Genomic DNA, 18,625 nt, shown 5'->3' with positions numbered 1-18,625 from the left:
CAGGTTGACAGCCAGTTACAGTAGATCACGAGCGACCATTTCCAGAGTCTACTGGCCTGTGGGATGGAAGTTCCCAATGTCATGCTGGACCAGACCTAAAATGGGACTAGAGCCAAATCAGGGAGCAAAGCCGGAAGCAGGCTTTTTTCTTCGATCCACCGATCATTTTCAAAAAATTTAAATCATTAGATTTTCAGAAATATTAAATCCTAATTGCAAACCAATACATAACAGATAAAGGAATACTGCACTCATTGAAAAGGAATCTGTTATGGGGAGGCACTCTGGGCTACACTTTATTTACTGGAGATGGGAGGGGTCCATTTAGCCTCCTTTTAATCACCGGGGATAGGAGAAAGTCACTCTGAGCTTCTTTAACCACTGGGGACTGGCGCTGGAAGGACACTCAACCTTTCCTTCAATCCTTCCCCCCTTCCCTGAGGGCAACTCCGAGAGATCTGAGTTAACAAACTCTTGCTTCTGGTCATTTGCCTTTAGTCTTATCCAAGGAAAAAGCAAATGTGAATGCTAAGCCTTATTAAAAAATGCATCTTGGCCTCGTGGCCAAACAGAAAATAAAAAATTTCCATGATGTTTATCAGGCTTGAAAGTAAATAAGGAAGAAAAATATACTGCCCCCATTTTCCCTGGCATAAAATTAGAGTGTAGAAATATGCAAGGCAGCTGTCCTGTGAACAAGCATAGCCTCAGGCTTTGACTGAACGTAATGTTGCCACTGAGGTAGAATGTTCTCGGTCATTGTGGCTTCTGCAGCTGTGCTACCGTGAGCTGGTGTTCCAGGAAGTTCCTGTGACAATGCTGAATAGCACAGATGATGCTCATGTTTACTACGCACCAACTCCTGAGCCATATAACCATCATGTGATGCGAACAATTGTAATAAAAATACAGGTGAAAGTGTGTGACAAAGGCTGCTCACTCTTTATTAGTGGAAATACAAATTAGCCCAATTTTCTCTTAGAGAAATTTGGCACAATAATCATCATCTTAAGTGTGTATACCCCTCAACACAGCAATTCCACTTCTAGGAATGTACCCTATAGAAATACTCAGCAGGTGTACACATAGGTAGATGTATAAAAGGATATTTTTTGCAGCATGATTTTTCACAGCCAAAAATAAAATGAAATGTTAAAATATCCATTAGTAAAACTTATCAAATATATTATGATCTGTACTCAGTATGGAATATAACAGAACTTTTAAAAGGAGACATTTCTTTATGTGATGGGCATGGAAGGATATACATATATATATGTGTGTGTGTGTGTGTGTGTATATATGTACAGTAAGCAAAAGAGAGTTTCAGACAGTCTTTATGGTATAATTCCACTTGAGTGTAAAAAGCTCAAAACCATGCATCTGTATAACCCATGATGACAGCTGGAGCCATCGTTATTGGCACTGACATAGAAAAAGATAAATACCAAATTTCAATAGTCTCCCCCTCGGGAGCAGGTGCGCAGGAAGAACTTTAACTTTCCACCCTCGGTGTTATTTGAAATATTTTGAACAAGAAAACAGTAAAGAGGATGTGAAAAACACAAGGGAATGAGAGAGTCAGGAGGTGGAGCCAAGCTGGTCTGACTCCACTGTTCAAATTCTTCACTCTATGCTGTAAGCCAAAGCATGCTGCTGTCTATAAAATCACCTGTCCAGCTACCACTTCGTCTCCCCAACATTGGAGAATTCCTCCCAGTTGCAGGAGGCTGTGGCCAAAATTTTAATCAATGGTTCATCCCCTCAGAATGACACCCTATCATTTAGAACCCCTGAGATGGAGAATGGTACTTGCTTTTTGAATCCCTGATCACTCATGACCAATAATTTCCCCTTTTTATTAATTAGAAATAAAGAACTCTATTAAAAAGCTAACCATAAGTACCCATTAAGCAAACCTCAGAGCAGGCATGTGCTTAGACAAGCTTCTCAAGCTCGAGGAGATAAGCTCCAAGGCCTGGTTAACTAATCACCCCTTACTTTTGCTTAAATTCCAGGTCTCTTGTGGTAGTCAGGTTGAGGGGCCTGGATTCTTTTCCACCTATTTACGTGGTGTGAAAACTCTCCCAGGGTAGTTGGGCCTCATGGAAACTGGAGGAGCCTAGGAGGTTGCAACCACTGGATGTGGTTCGAGCAGAAGCCTCTTCTGCTTGCTTGCTGGTCTCCTGACAGCTTGGGTGTGGCCTTCTAAGACTCTTGTCTGCTGGGCTCCCCTCACTAAGGGAGTGCTCCATCCCAGAAAGGGCCTCTGGCTTTTCCTGACCTACTCTCCCAAGTCAGGACTTTTGCCCTCAGTAGCCAGAGCATTTCTTCTTAGTGCAGGTCACAAGTGTCCACTGAGGACCCAGCCACTCCAGGTCCCCACAACCTCTCATCCATGTTGCTGCTCTTGACCCTTCTCCTTTAAATTTTCAGATGTCCTACATAGATAACATATATTTATAAATATTATATAATACATACACATGTATCATATATGTATATGTATATATAATCAGATTAACAAGAACAAGACATAGTTCATAGTTCTCTGGTTCTTATTTCCACTCACCATTGTGGGACCTCCATCTCTTCCTACTTCACCCCTAATGCTCTCCATCTTTCTTCTTCTGGGAGAACCAACTCGTCCTCACAAGGCACCACATCACACAGCATTCAACTGCATTCAGCAATGAAGGAGGAAGAACCTTAGCAGGAGCCTTGATGCACATGGACAGGCTGGGATGGGGCCTTCAGGATGCTAACCTTCCTGTGCCTGAAACTCTGTTTAGTAAGGATCCACCCAACCCTGTCTCTCACATCCCACCATTGTAAAACCAACAACCTTTTATTTAAAATCTTTGTTTCCTAAACCTCTCAATAGAATTCTGTGAGGAGTCCCCAGGGACCATGCATCTGAGATTTGAAGTACATGTTCAATCTCGGAATTTTGGGCTCTTTTTCAAATTCTGGTTTTATGTTTACCTCTTCAAACAAGTGTTTGCAATACCAGACTTAGCAACTATCAGCCTAAAAACATTTGTCTCTTCTTTTCTTATGAAGAAAATCAAATGGACTGCTCCAGGTTTAGTTCCCAGAAGCTCACAAGACATACAACCCTTTGTAGATGGTTCACTAACTCAGAAACGAAGAGAGTTAAGAAAATGTAGGAGTCTGTCTCCAAAACAGCCCTAGTTGATATGATAATTGTGCTTCTTGCAACCTCCTAGGCTCCTCCAGTTTCCATGAGGCCCAGCTTCGAAGGCAGTGGTGGACCAAGCCTGAGCAAATGTATTTTGGGACATTTCTAGAGACAGGTCTCTACTTTGGTCTCACCTGTTGACCTTTCTCAAATATTCTGGTTATGTCCTGCAGAAGTTTGCTCTTTGCACCCTGTCCTATCCAAGTTCTATCTCAAAAGTGCTTAAGCTCCCTGACTGGCTCTAGCTCTGAGGTATCCACTGGTTACAAAAGCAAAGTAAAGAAAAGTAAAGAAAGGATAATACTACAACCTACTCCCTCCTCCTCACACTCTGATGTCTCCCTTACCCTTCTCTTTCTTGATTTTCAAAGCACTCATCTTCTGATATACCACAAACTATCTTTATTTTTTACATTTATTATTTAATATTTATCTCTTCCTGTGGAAGGTAAACTTCAAAAGGGCAAGGATCTTTGTTTGCTGACATATTCCATCAACCTATAAGAGGTCTGACATATAGTAGGTGCTCAAAAATTATTCGTTGACTTGAACTAAAGCTGAAACTGGGACAGGGTTTAAAGTTCCCTTCCCTTATCTCTGAACCTTCTGATTTTCAAAGCTTTTCTTGCTTATGGGTCAGACTCATTTGGGCCAGCTTATTGGCACTTCCGTTGGAGGAATCCATGCTCCCTCCTGCCAACTGCCATGACACTGATCCACTGTTGGTGCACAGCTCGTGCTAGGCATGAAGACAGTCTTCCACCTAAGGGCCCACTGCCAAGCTTGGGCAACCCAGCTCAGATGTGAAACCCTAGGCTTGGCGACTGGTATCTGGCAGCCAGAGCTGCTAAGCTGTCCCCAACTCTTTCCAGCCACTTCCAAGCACTTCTACGTACTCCATAAAACTACTCTGAACTTTTCTGATCATGTGCTTTTTCAAATGACATGACTTGGAAGGGAACAAGCAAGCCTCAGCATTCTGCTCACCATCATCATTAGAGCAATCATTCAGCCATTCAGCCAGATAGAAGGTTGGAGGACTGCAGATAATCACTAAGAACACAGAAGAACTAAAGACCCGATGGATGAGGGGAATTGTTCCATATCACATGGCAAGATAGTGGCAAAGTGGGACAGAGCTCCTATTCCTTCACTATCTTGCCTCTTGGCTGTTGAGCATCTTCTCTTACCCTTATCCCAAGAGGCAGGGCCACTGAAGGTGCCCTGAATGAGTATGGTCTTTAAGGCCTTCCTTGCTTACCATTATTCACATAGTTCTTTACTGGAAGACAACTGACTTCAGTGACACAGTGTCCACCCCCACCCCAGGCCACCATTCTCCTTCATTCCATTTTACTCATCTCTATCCTCCTAAGCATCTAATACATAGAGTTCCTTGCGTTTAATCGGTACTCAATAGACAGCCACTGAATGAAGAAATCAATAAATGAATAAGTGAATTTATTTCATCCCTTTAACTCTGTAGATGTGGGACAAGGCTTCTTTCCATGATTATTGTAGTTTAAGCCCCAACCTAGCCAGAGAGTGATCCAGCTGATCAGTCTTCACTTCTGGAAGCATATCTCCACATTGAATATTTTAGGTAATTTGGTGCTCTTATGCGAAAGCAGAGTGCAGTGCAGGCCTGGCTGCTGAGCATCAGGCCTTCTGGAATTGATGCTCCAAGTCAGAACTTCCAGCAGGATTAAGGTGGGATCAGTACCAAAGTGGCTGGTGTGAGACAGAAGAGTAGAAGTATTTCTGCCCCGTGTCATACAAAATCAAAGCTAGGCAGTGAAAGCTGATTTCCCACTCCCTGTGTTGATGTATCAGCAAGGGTGCAGGTAAGCAGAAGCATTTGAGTTATGAAAATATTTTTTAGGTTAATTTTTAGGAGACAATATGCCAGAATGGAAATAGCACAGACTTTGTGCTCAAATCAATGTGGCTCATATCCCTGCTCCACCATTTACCAGCTGTAAGTAAATAAGTTACTTAATCTTGTTTACTCATTTGTAAAAAGGGGGAAAGTAAACAGCTTGCAGGAATAATGTGAACATGAAAGGGGAAAAAAATGTGTGTGTGTTTGTGTGTGTGTGTGTGTGTGTGTGTGTTTGCATGCACAGGTGCATAACTTATCACAGCAGTGAACCCTGGAACACTAAAAGTACTCAATTGGTAGCATAAAATTAATTTAAATTATTTCATTCATTTACTCAATAATTGTTTTTAAGTACCTATTATGTGTTAAGTAGCGAGCATTCTGTTTAAATTTTATTTTAAAATATCCTATAGGAAGAAACATTCACTTTGAAAATGTTTCTAGAAATAGCAGAGGCATTTTACAAAAGTTGCAGGTAAGCTGTAATCATTGATGAGTCACCAAAAGAAGTCTTGGCATGCAAATGTGCTTGAACCAACTCTCAACTTGATAATTATTAATGAGCAACAGTTCACTCTGTCTGAGTACCTGGGAATCTACTGTCTTCTGATTAGAGAGGATATGTTCTTAAAAATTTTACATTCTTAACAAAGGGATACCTGTGTGGTTTCTCTCCTGCATCTATTGCATGAAAGGGAAGTGGTAAGAAAGTTAGAGAGTGCCCTAGGTCTTTAGGTCAGGCACATTAACATTTTTTACAATTCATGTGCCTCATGTTCAGAAGTCCACGTGTGTGGATTTCAACACTTTTTAAATAACAACCGTGAGTCAAGAGGCACCTCACTTCATGTGAGTATTGGATGAGGCTCAAATATTAATTAAATGTACACAGAGGCTTTATTTCAAGTTATCTTATTTTTGTCCATCATCTTTTATGATGATGTCTTAATGTAGATTATTTAAAATCAAATAGTTCCGAATCTAGTTAGAGTTGGTTACAAATGGTGGCAGTCAAGTGTGGTCCCTTTTAGATTTATGTTGGCTAAAGAAATTTGAAAAAATTCTGACTAGTGAATTGTAGGCTGTGGGCCACATGCTAGATGCCCAGATGATTGGTGATCTGGATTGCTTGGAAGGGATACTAAAATTGCCCTATAAATACCTCTCGTAACTTAGGCGAGGTTGACAACACTGGGCATAGTTGCTGCCTCCTTGATCTTTTATCCCACCACACATCACCAGCTGATCCCTGTACTCTCTCCTGCTGAGCCTAAACTCAGCTTCAGAATATTTTTCAAGATATCCATTACCAATTCTATTAGTTATCTCTTACTACATTACAAAGCACAACAAATTTAGCAGCTTAAAACAACATGCATTTATTATCTCACAGTTTCTGTGGGTCAGGAGCTCAGCATGGTTTAGCTGTTACAAGATCTCTCACAAGGCTGCAATCCAGGTGTTGGCCAGGGCTGGGTTCTCACCTAGGACTTGACTAGGGAAGGATTTCTTCCACACTCATATGGTTGTTGACAGAATCCAGTACTTCATGAGCTACCAAGCTGAGGGCCTCTGTTTCTTGCAGGTTGTTGGCAAGAGATTTATCTCAGCTCATTGCCACATAACCCTTTCATAGGCAGTTCACAATATGGAGCTTACTTCTTCACAACCGGCCAGGAAGAGAATCAGCTAGCAAGACATTATAGTTTTATGTAAGAGGGACAGCTTATCAGCCTTGCTGTACTCTATTGGTTAGAAGAAGCAAGTCACAAGTCTTGCCCACATTGAAAAGTGTGAACATCAGAAAGTAGGGATCATGAAGATTACCTTAGACTTTATCCACCACACCAGTATTTCAGAGTTGGCAGGAGACATGACATATTTTTGCCTTTCTTGGTTTAGGTAGTCAGACTGCCTGTGTTGGGAAGCCTTCAATAGCTGAATCATACATCTTAAAAGTATTTGAAGGTAATGTCAAGCCATTCCTGGGAGAATATGACTCTATGGATTTTTGTTTTGCTATAAAGGCACATTCTAATCAAATTCTAAGCATTCAAACTAAAAAATATATATATTAGGGAAAATTCCCATATTCAGCAATATGGCAGGTAGGTTATCCAGAGAGAACATCTTAAAATATAAGATAAAAATTCAGGGAAGCATCATTTAAGGGCATAACTGAGCCTGTAAAAAGTAAATAATTAAAGAAGAGGAATCCTCAGAAATTCAAATCAAAGAGGGTACACAAATCTAATAGGCAAGAGAGCATTAAAGCGTGGTCTGTGGCATGTGCTAATCCCCAGTGGCCTGAAACTTAGGTTGTAATGGGCTAAAGGTGCAGAGAGGAGAAAAGCCTGGGCCCTGAGCATAGTGGGAGGCTGGATATAGCCTAGCCTCTACACCCAGTAAAGCCAGGACATTGAAAAGACCAGACCACCAGAGGTAAACTGTGAGGGGAAGGGGAGGGACCATCTTTCATAGGGAGATAGAAATTATTACTTGTTTTAGTGTTGATTATAAGTAAAAAAGAAAATAGGGAAGAATCTCCTTTGAGAATTCCTAACCTCCATGAACATCCCTCATGAAGATTTAAGGCAAGAGTTTGTGCTAGCACTTCCCAAAACTCTCAAGCTGAAAATTTAGATTAAAATTATCTTGGGATACAGCTCCTCCAGGCCTTTGGTAGAAACAAAGGAATTCATTTAAATCTAGGCTTCAAATAATTCCCACAGATAAAGTTCCAATGAGCTTACAACAATCATAAGCACAAAACAATTCACAAAACATACAAGGAAACAACATACTGTGAGCCAGATTCTGCAGAAATTATAAAATATGGAATATAAAATAAACACACCTAAAATGTTTAAAGATGGAAAAGAAGAATTAAAAATGATGCTAAGGAAGAAGAGATTATTATATTTGATTAGACAAAATTGAAAAAATATAGCTGCCAAAACACAAAGAACGTACCTGGCATTAGAAACCTGGGTAATTTAAAAATTAAACACAGCTGAAGTGAGAATTCATGAACCAGATTATAGATCTGAGACAAAATGCACAAAAATCAGCTCAGTGAGACTAAAAAACGGAAAACTGAAAGAGAGGTTAAGAGGAATGAAGGAAAGAGTGAGAAAGCCTAAGCAGAGTTCCAGAAGGAGACAACAGAGAGAATGAGGAATAGGAAATATTCAAAGAGGTAATAAATTAGTATTTCCCAAAACTAATAAAAAATACAAAAGTTCAGGAGCACCCGCGTGGCTCAGTTGGTTACGCGTCTGACTCTTGATTTCGGCTCAGGTCATGATCTCAGGGTTGTGAGGTCAAGCCCCACACTGGGCGCTGTGCTCAGCGGGGAGTCTGCTTGAGATTCTCTCTCTCCTCTCCCTCTGCCCCTCCCCCCATTCTCTCTCTAAAAGAAAAAAAAAGAAAAGCCTTCATATTCAGGAAGCCCAGTGAATCCCAAACAGGGTAAGCTAAAAGAGGACAAAACAAACAAAAAAACCTTAGGTTTATTGTTGTTAAACTTTAGAACACTAAAGTCAAAGATCCTATAAGATGAAATATTTTCATCTGCTAAAGAAAAAAAAAGAAGATTCCTTATAAAAGAACACTCATTAGGCAGATCTGAACCCTGAGTTCTCAATAGCAACAAAGAAAACAGAAGAGGGAATACTATATCCAAAGGACTGACAACAAATAATGGTCAATTTCAATTTCTACTCTTAGTACAGCAATAATAATGTCTAATCTGCAGAACTTGAGAAAGAACAAATACACTGGAAAACTACATATAAGCCAGAAGACTATGATAGGAGTTAAAGTTCTCACATTTTGGGATGCCTGGGTGGCTCAGATGGTTGGGCGTCTCAGGTCATGATCCAGCTTCCTGGGATCAAGCCCCACATCGGGCTCCTGGCTCAGCGGGGAGCCTGCTTCTCCCTCTCCCTCTGCCTCTCCCCTGCTCATGCTCTCTCTCTCTCTCTCTCTGTATCTCTGTGTCTCAAATGAATAAATAAAATCTTAAAAAAAAAGTTCTCACATTTTTCTAGAGAAGAGAAAAAACAGACTAACAAGACTTTCTTAAGTTAATATGGATATTAAAATTTCTAGAGCAAACACTGAAAAAAACATAAATGGAGGTTATAACTTAGAAGGAAAAATTTTAGTATGGATTATAGACTCAAACAATCGGAACCAAGGCATTAAAGAGAGAACAAAAGGGATACATAAAAAGCTGTAATAATTACAAAGCATAAAATCATCATTGTCAAAATTAATCCAAATACATCAGTAAATTCAATCAATTTATGTGGACCAACCTCCCTGAGTTTAAATGAAAGAGATGACCAGAATGGGGTAACCTGCCCATGCAAAGACACACAGAACTAAATACAATCATGTTTACGATTTAAAAATGGAAAACCCTATAGTGGATAAGTAGTAACAAAATCTGGAGTAGCTATATTTATAGCAGACAAAATAGATTTTAAGGCAAAAAAACAATTACTAGAGACAAAGAGAGTCACTGTTTATATATAAATGTTCAGTTTGGCAGGAAAACAGGACACTTGTGTGTTCCTAATCGAATAGTTGGAAAATATGTAAACCAAAAACTGATAGAACTACAAAGAGAGGATGTGAGGGCGATCTGGCTGCGACATCTGTCACCCCACTGATCACCAGGGTTGATTTGGCTGATCCGGCTGCCTAGGCAGGTGTCCCCTTCCTCCTTCACTGCTCCATGTGCGTCCCCCCAAAGCTGCGCGCTCGGTCAAAGAGGATGGCCTTCCCCGATAGAGGAGGACCGTTCTTCGCTCAAGGGTATACGAGTAGCTGCGCTCCCTGCTAGAACCTCCAAACAAGTTCTCAAGGTCCATTTGTAGGAGAACGTAGGGTAGTCAAGCTTCCAAGACTCCAGACACATCCAAATGAGGCACTGCATGTGGCAGTCTGCCTTTCTTAAAAAAAAAAAAAAAAAAAAGAACTACAAAGAGAAATATACGAGTTCACCATCATGGTGAAAAATATTGTATCTTTCTCAATAATGTACAGACCAAAAACCTTTAAGATTTAAGCAGCACTATTAAAAGCTTGATCTAATAGACATCAGCAGAACATGATACTCAACAATCACATTCTTTCCACACATTTTTTCCAACGATACATAAAACCCTGTGGCACTGACAGGCAGAAGACTCCCAGGAACCATTCTCTTTCTTCTCTGAGTTTTTACCTGGGTACATGGCCATTCCAAATAAGGCACTACATTTCCTAGTATCCTTTGTTTTTTGTTTGTTTGTTTTTAGTTCTGGAAGCTGTTCTTCTTTTTAACTTTAAAATTTTTTTTTTATTATGTTCAGTTAGCCAACATATAGTAACATCATTAGTTTTTGATGTAGAGTTCAACGATTCATTAGTTGTGTATAACACCCAGTAGGTGTGGCCACCTTACTAAGTGTTGGCCAAGAAGATACAAGCAGAAGTGATATGTGCCCTGAGGAGAGGGTACATGTTCTTTCCCTTCCCTGTCGTCCTTCCTCCTATCTGGAATACACTTGGCATGGTAGTGTGCGCAAAGAGATTAAAACAAGAATGTTCACAGCAACACAATTGGCAAGAGCCTAAAACAGGTTAACACCTCCAATATCCATCAACAGGGAGAGGAGTAAGTAAATTTGGAAGATTGAAAGATGGGAAACTATTCTGGAGTAAAAATGAATGAGCAACAGCTACACTTGTCAACACAGTGTGGAATGAATTAACAGAACACAGAGGAGATATATATATATATATGTATATATATAGTATGCTTCCAGTTATATAAAAGTAAAAAACTAAATAATGTATTTAAAGAGACGCATACAAATGTGGTAAAAAAAAAAAACTATAAAAAAAAAGCAAGACAATGATAAATCCAAAATTCAGCAGAGTAAATACTTCTTCATGGGAGAGGACAGATGCAACTGAGGAGGGGTCTACAGAGAGCTTCAGATGTACTAGTGACATTCTATTCTGGGTGATGACACAGCTTAATTTTATTATACATCTTTAAACTGTGTGTGTGTGTATACATATATATATATATATACACATTATATAATCTCCATTTTATATGTAACATATTTCCTACTAAAAAGTGAACCTAGAAGAGATGATTAGTAGGAAAACTACCAGATTCTAGGCATTTATATCTTTAAAAGCTTGGAATAATTCTAACTTTTCTATAGTTTAATGTTTAACTGATTTAGTAAGGACTTTCAACATAAAATAAGAATGGAGAGAATATTGTTATTAAGTGGTTCTTTGATGAGCCTTGTCACTTGGAGCACGCAAAAAAGAGCTAGTAAGAATTAGCAGGCAGCCTACTCTAATTGCAGGATAAAGACTGAATAATTCCTGGAGTGCAACATTTGCAAGCAGGCAGTCCATGGTCGCAGCAACAATCACCTTCTTCCATTAATCTTTGGCTGGGAAGACTAACAAGTCGCAAAAGCTAATGATTTGTGTTCAACCTCATCCCTGCCCAGACTCATTTGCTTCCGGAGATGTTAATTAGGCCTCCTATCTTCGCTCCCCTGAGATGACCCCATGTGAAGCTTTCTTTTCCCTTCTAAATCCAATTCCTCAAAAAGTATTTTCACTTGGAGAATCACACCTCACAAGGCTCTCTTTGGCCTAGCCTTTCTTTTAGAAAAATCAAAATTAATTTCTCAAAAAAAGCCTAAACTTTTATTTTTCTGCTCCCAACTTACTAGTACTGTAAAGATGAAGAAATTCCTTCACTCTAAGGATCCAGAAGTAACAAACTACAAAACTTCCGGTATACATCACCAATTCCTCACCTATTGATAGAGGAAAAACAGTGTTAAAATCACGTCTGCTGTCTGCTGAGCCACTAGCTGACTCAGGATGGCAATTCAGACCTCTCCAGGTAGCCACGCTAGGCCTTCCCTGCTGCCTGGCCTTCCTCCCCCCACCTCCCAACCAGGCCAACCTGTCCTTCTGATGTGATCCATATTCCAGGCGCAGCAGGCGGCAGCCTCCCTTGACTGGCCTGGGTGGCTTCCATGCAGGCCTGTTCCCCACACGGCTGTCGTTTAGTTTCCACCAGAGGGCTGATCATTACAGCTGGGCCTGGAGTCCTATCATTAACGGAAGACACTCTGCAGGTCCTTGAAATACCAGAGTTTTCAGGAAGCTTTGGGGGGGAAAAAAAGGGAGGGAGGATGTGTGTGTGGTGGGGGGGGCAGGGGTTCACTATAAGGCTGAAGAGGCTACAATGTAATTATAATATAAATAAATTACTATGTAAATAAACAGTAGGGGCAGTGATATACTCCCAAAGGTCCCATTTATTCTTAAAAGATACTGCTGGGTCTCCTGAGAAGACCTGTGGTCCAGTCTAGGAAGGATTAATTTGGACCCATGGGGGGATTTTCAGTCTTTCCAGGAAAACAAGCTGCCGGCACTAGGGTGCCCTTTGCCCTCTGGCCTGTTTTGCATTTCCAGGTCAGAAGCCAGACTTCGCAATGGCTGCCTTTGGTCCCCTGGGATGTGGCACGGGGCCCCTCCTCATGCCCTGGGCTGGCAGCCTTCAGGGCAATGCTGGTCTTACTCTCCTTTGCCTCCTTGTGGGGCCACCTGTCCTGTGCATCCGGCAGACCTCATACAGCCCGTGAATAATTCCAAGTGCAACTGCGGGGCAGGCAGCCTTCCTTCCCCACCTTGACCTTTTTCTTCAAATGGACAAATACTTTGGAATCTGCACGTAGAACTTTTCTCATTTCACAGTGAGGAGGGGCATAGGGACAAGTGTTACCCAGAGGCCGGAAGGAGTATTCCCACAGAGTGTAGAGTCCTTCAGGGGAAGAGTATATCTTCCTTAACTTTGCAGGAGTCGGGGTGGGGGGGGTGTGTGTGACAAAACTGTGAATAGTAATTTTAAAGTCTCTATAGCGGAATGCTGGGGGAGACAATCTATGGCCATTAGATGCTCAAAGTGTACACTACTTAATGTTTAAGCACCCCCCCACCCCACTAAGCATGCAGCTTCCTCATCAGGCAGGTAGGATTTGAATCTCTGCTCTGTCACTCAATCAAAAGCTTTCTGACCTTGGAAATATTACTTCACCTCTAAGGGCCTTAGTTTTCCCATCTGTAAAAGAGAATTAATAATCTATACCTCAAAGATGTGTTGTGAAGACTAATGGAGACAAAGTGTATAGAAGCAAAGTGCCTGGCATAGAGTAATCCTTCAATACGGGTTAGATACTATTATTAATCCCCTAAGACAAGAGGAAGGAACATTTGTAAACCACAGAAGCACCAAGTTCTTGACACCAAAGTGTACAAGCCATACATGTACATCATCCATTTGGGAAAATGACATTTGACCATACTAAAGAATATGGGGGCTCTGAGGGAGAGACAGTGATAGAGATTATGTAGGACCCTCCCCAAAGTCACTCCCACCATAGGCATCCACTGTCTGCTCCCTGCCCTAGACATGGTTCTGCAGTTTTCTAAGAACTGCTCCTCTCTCCTGTCCTTAAATTCCGTTCCGTGCAGCTAATCTGAAAATGTAATCCACTCTGGTGTTTCAACGGCTGCTCAGATGTTATTCTTCTCAGAAGGGAAACAGCAGAGAAAATGATCCTCTCCAGAGGAGCCACTTTAATGGTAGAAATTATAGGCACACAGTGGTGAGGCACTGAAGAGAGAGAGTTTATAGGTAGGCAGAGTAAAGTTAGCTTGGCAGTTGATTGTTTACTGGACAGCACATTATTTTCCAGGAAAGAGTCAAAGATGTCTTAGGGCTGCAGCCAAGGACAATGACTTAGGGAAAAAAAAAAAAAGAATTAACATGAAATGATGTGAAAGAATCCCTAAAAATTAGAGTAAGGTGATTTTAAAGTTCAAAGTAAGGAAGAAAATAAGAGTGACTCTGCTATAGGAACTGCCGCCTGCAATTCTCCTTAAAAATGAAAACACAGTGTTCTGTGATCAATGAATATTCTTCTACAGACCCTTAGCATTTGAGAGGAAAACTTCCTCACCCTTCTTTCAAAGTAAAATTGTATATGTGACGGCAATGTTCCTTAGGTCACTTCTGCTCTTCATATGCTTGGGCATAAAACCCCAGTGGACTCTTAGGCTCTTGGATGAGTATATTCTAATGATGTCATTCTTAAGGGACTTAAGGAAATCCACCCAGGAAACTTTCAGAAACTAGTAAGGAGCCCAGATATGTCCACAGATGCCAATATATAAGCTTCCTTTTACCAAGAAAAAGGTTTTCACAAAATAGATGTAACAATGATGAAGGCTGAACTCAAGGAAACATCATGAATTGACAACACGGCAGAAACTGACGGTTGTTCCCTAAGACCCCTGCTCCCTTCTTCTGTAGTAATAAAACCCCTGGTTTTTAACTAGCATATGGCCATATGGCTGAGTTCTGCCCAACCCCAAATGATCAAGAGGATTTGTGCAACCGCCGGGCACTGCTGAAAAGGGAAGGGACAGCTCTTCCACGTGCCTTGTCTGCTTCCACCGGCCGGCACGCAAGCAGGGTTGTGAGCCCAGGTGGGTGATGCAGAAGAGGGACACCCTAGGAATGGGAACGGTGGAGGAGCAAGGCTGAAGCAGCCTGGGTCCCTGGCACAGAGGTACCTGCTGAGCCAGCCCTGGACTGTCAGATAAGAGAGACCCCTGTCCCCTTGAAGCCACTACAGTTTGGGGTCTCTGTCACAAATGCCAGACCCACACATTAGCTAGAAGGCTACCGAGAAGATTAGAGACTGTAGAACCTACATTATCTAGGTTTGTTTCTTTGAGAAAAACAAGAATGAAGGCTTGGCATTTGTATTTCTGCATGATTCTCTAGAATCTAATACCTAGGGAATTGAATTTAAATATCGACTACTCCTCATTGCAGCACCTCGACTTAGCTTCTCCAGTTTAGAAGAACTCTTTTGAAAGCCAACTTATTTTTCCCCACACATAAGAGCATCCATGAATAAACACATTATCATAGAAGCCAAACTGAGAAGCAACAAGAAGAGAAAGGTTGAGGGAAGAAGATAAGAAAAAAAGATCAGAGTATCAGTTGCAGTACACAGCAACAAAAGCACAAACACCCATTTTCTCCTTTTCAACTATCCAGTTCCTTCAAGCTGAAATCATCACATGGAGCTTTATCAGCTGAATCTCACTGAGCCCCCATGTGCTCCCAAAATTAAAGACAGCTGATGACCCCAGACCTTGTTTCCTCCATTCTATGCCTGTGGATGAGAGGGCTGAGGCTTCTGACTTCACAGGATATAACTGGAGTCTCAAGAAGGAAACTGACAGAGTTGCTTGGGTAGTGCCAGATATAAATGAACTAGCTCCAGGAGATGGTGACCAATCTGGATACTTTTATTTTGATTCCCAGACAATAGTCTATAGAATAGGCTGTTTGATGGTCTTTCAGAATTCTGAAATTTTTGTCTCCATTGCTAAGTCATAGGAAATACAATTTTAGAGCTATTGGGGACCTTAAAAGTCATCAAGTCATTCATTTATTTTAAAAACTGTTCATTGAACACCTACTATATGCATAGCCCTGTGATACACCCTGGAGATTTAAGGACAAACAAAACATAACCACAAACCTCAGGGAGTTCATGGTTCAGTAAAGAAAAAAATCACTGAAAGAATCACGTTGCCATGTGATGAGGACCTATATGAAGGAGTACATGACTGAGTGTGCTACAGAAGGCTTCGCATAACAAGTGATACTTGAGCTGCATTTTGAAGAGTGTTGTGGAGTTTTTCAGATAAGATATATGGGTATTGCCGATAAAACGAATGGAATATGGGAAGGTTGGGAAGTAGTGAATGCATCTGGTGGGTTTAGGGAACAGGTAGTAATCCATAGCTGTTCATGGGAGAAATGATGGTGGAAAAAGCTTGAGATGGAATTTGAAGCCCAATTGTGAAGAGCTGATAAACAGGAGCAAAGACTAAGTCCTTATTTCCTAGGCCGAGCCAGGCCTCGACATATGGGCTCCTTCAGCAGACTAATTGGATGTCTCTTCAAATCAATAGTCTTAAATTTTTTTTCTACATTCCAGTTATTTACTGCGGTTGGGAATAGAACCAAACATCTATTAACAACACAGGTACCCATACTAACCCATTTTTACCAGCCAAAGCAGAGCTTAAATTCTGGAAAGAACGCAGTCAAATGGTTCTCACTTTTCAATAGTATTTTTCTCTGTTCAGTTTTCTTCTAGCCTTTTTCTAAATCAGGCATCTTCTTGGGAACCATATTAGGGTTTTAAAATTGATTCAATGATAAAATAAATCTCTCTTATGTGGTAAACAACACCTTGACATGCATATTTGGTTTCTAAATTTCATCTGCCTGCCAACTTTCCACAGACGGAAACCTTGGGTGCACAGACCAAAGTACTTATCAGAGAAAGGGCAGCCAGGGAGGATTGTTTTTAAGTTTCCCAACGTGAGCTGCCTTCCATTGCAAAGGGACTGGAATCACGTTACTTTTTCCCAGCCACGTAAGGACCACTTAAGGAAACCTGAGTTATCTGGCACCATTTCAGTTAACTCAGAGATAGACTTCCCAGGTAGCTCCTCAGTTAACCCACCCTTTCTCACACTTTGTGTCTGAACCAATAGTTTTCATACTTTACTTTTTGAAATCTTTCTAATTTTCAGTGGACCCTTCTATCAAATGATACCTTGTGGAAACCCAATACAAAAAAGTGATAAAGGCAGAGCCCCCTGACCAGGGGTGAGGAGTACCTAAGATCTTTTTGTTAACATCAGTGGTGCCTGGCTGTAAACCTCAGAGTGACATTTTTGTATTCTTACAACATCCTCCTTTTGCAAAGGAGGGAACTACAGCCCAGATAAAACTCAAACCTTCGGCAATGTATTTGTGGTTGTTGGAGAGGAAAAAATTAATTAGATTAGTTAGTGGGTACCATCACCTATTAATAACTATCTGCCAGACTCTAGTTGTAAACCCATGCACACACACACGGGACACCACCTCCCACCCCTACAGCACTTACTGAGAAAGCATTAACCTCTTTAATGTGGCTGCTTCCAAAGGGGACAGCAGCTTTAGAGGTGGCACAGGGTGAAGCTCATTATCACAGGAGAGCTGGTCATGAAGCAGCAGAGGCAGACTTTTCCTGCTGGGAGAGTCATTCTTACCCACCTGCTTCACCGAGTAACTCTGTCAACATGAATCAAGGCAAGGTGGGGAGAACATATTTGCTTGTATGCGTCCACAGTTACAACAACAAAAGCCTAGGCGAGGATGGTACCCTGGCCTCTTCTCGGCAGGCCATCCAGACCTCAGGGCCAGCAGGGCTCTCAGACCTTGGCTCCTGCATATTCAAAACCAATCATCTCAACAGCTGCCACTCCTAACAGGAATCCCCTCAGGGCAATGTTCATCCCTTTGTTCCAGGCAGCTTGTCTTTTTCAGTTCTAAAGCTGTAGAGTCAAGAATCAGGCTTACACACTTTGCCTAGAAAAATGTCCTTCAAATGTTTTACATCAGAGATAAGTATGTATGAGCTTATGTGTATACTTACTGCAGACAATGCAAGGGTCTGGTACCTTTAAAATATTTGGGAGAATCCATCTGGGCCTTTCTCCAGGTCAGCCAAAAGAATAGATCATCTTTATCTAAACTTTTGTATTTTCATCTTCAGCTACTTGGTTCGTGGGTCCTGAATGCTTTTGAAAATATGATGGAAGCTACAGACCCTCTCCCCGGAAAATGCACAGAATTTTGCACACAATTTCAGAGGGTTCATGGATCCCTAGAGCCACGTATGACCTCTCCCTAGGCTGACAAGCATTTTCTTTCTCAAATTATAAGAAGATTGCTTGGCCAAGAAAGAATGGAGCTTGTTGTTACCAGCTACTATCAAGTCAGTGTTTACCGATCTGTTCAATAAGCTGGTCAGGTTAACAGCCTTATTCCCTCAGCTACACTCATTGGGGTATTTCCATTCCAATGGAAGATAGAGTAGAAAGATGTAAGGCATATTTGCTGCCTTTTCTCTCCTCCATATTTTCTCCCTGGGTTTCTCTTCCTCCATTACCACCTTAAACATTGACTCTTGATCACATCTCTCCCCTGTTTGAAACACTTGACTTACTGGCTCCTGCAGGACAAAATGCAAGCTCCCCAACATGCTTTCAAGGTCATTTGTCTTCCTTCTCTGGCTCACTACTCTTCATTCTTTGCCTCCCGTGTGGTTTTCTACCATCTGGGAATGTGGAGAGTCTGCCTCATGCTTCTACCATCTTGTACCCTCTGTCTTTGCTTACAGAGTCCCCTAGCCTACAGTGCTCCTCTCCCTGGCCTGGCCTGGCTAATCTCTAACCATCAGTTCACTCAGCTGGCATCTCCTCCAGAGAAACTGTGCTGACTCCTCTGCGTGTCCTCTGTCCCCCTAAGCTTCCTTCCCCCTTTCAGGGCAATATCAGCTCCCAGGGAGCATAGCCAGACT

The 18,625-nt window shown here is 41.5% G+C and overlaps 1 protein-coding gene across 1 annotated transcript in view; it reads right to left on the bottom strand.

Annotated features, from left to right (window-relative positions):
* The window catches only part of PELI2 (pellino E3 ubiquitin protein ligase family member 2), a 470,538-nt gene that overhangs the window by 379,372 nt on the left and 72,541 nt on the right, over window positions 1–18,625 (bottom strand). Inside the window, exon 4 of the mRNA XM_073895263.1 lies at window positions 2,573–2,680. Within this exon, the coding sequence (XP_073751364.1) occupies window positions 2,573–2,589 (17 nt within the window). The 5' untranslated portion in view covers window positions 2,590–2,680. The remainder of the gene's footprint in view (window positions 1–2,572; window positions 2,681–18,625) is intronic.

The sequence above is a fragment of the Callorhinus ursinus genome, unplaced genomic scaffold (assembly GCF_003265705.2).
Source record: "Callorhinus ursinus isolate GAN/ISIS: 27379988/994484 unplaced genomic scaffold, GSC_fseal_2.0 scaffold8, whole genome shotgun sequence".
NCBI classification, from domain to species: domain Eukaryota; kingdom Metazoa; phylum Chordata; class Mammalia; order Carnivora; family Otariidae; genus Callorhinus; species Callorhinus ursinus.
The sequence above is the reverse complement of the archived record's forward strand: the minus strand, read 5'-3'. Positions and strand labels throughout refer to the sequence as shown.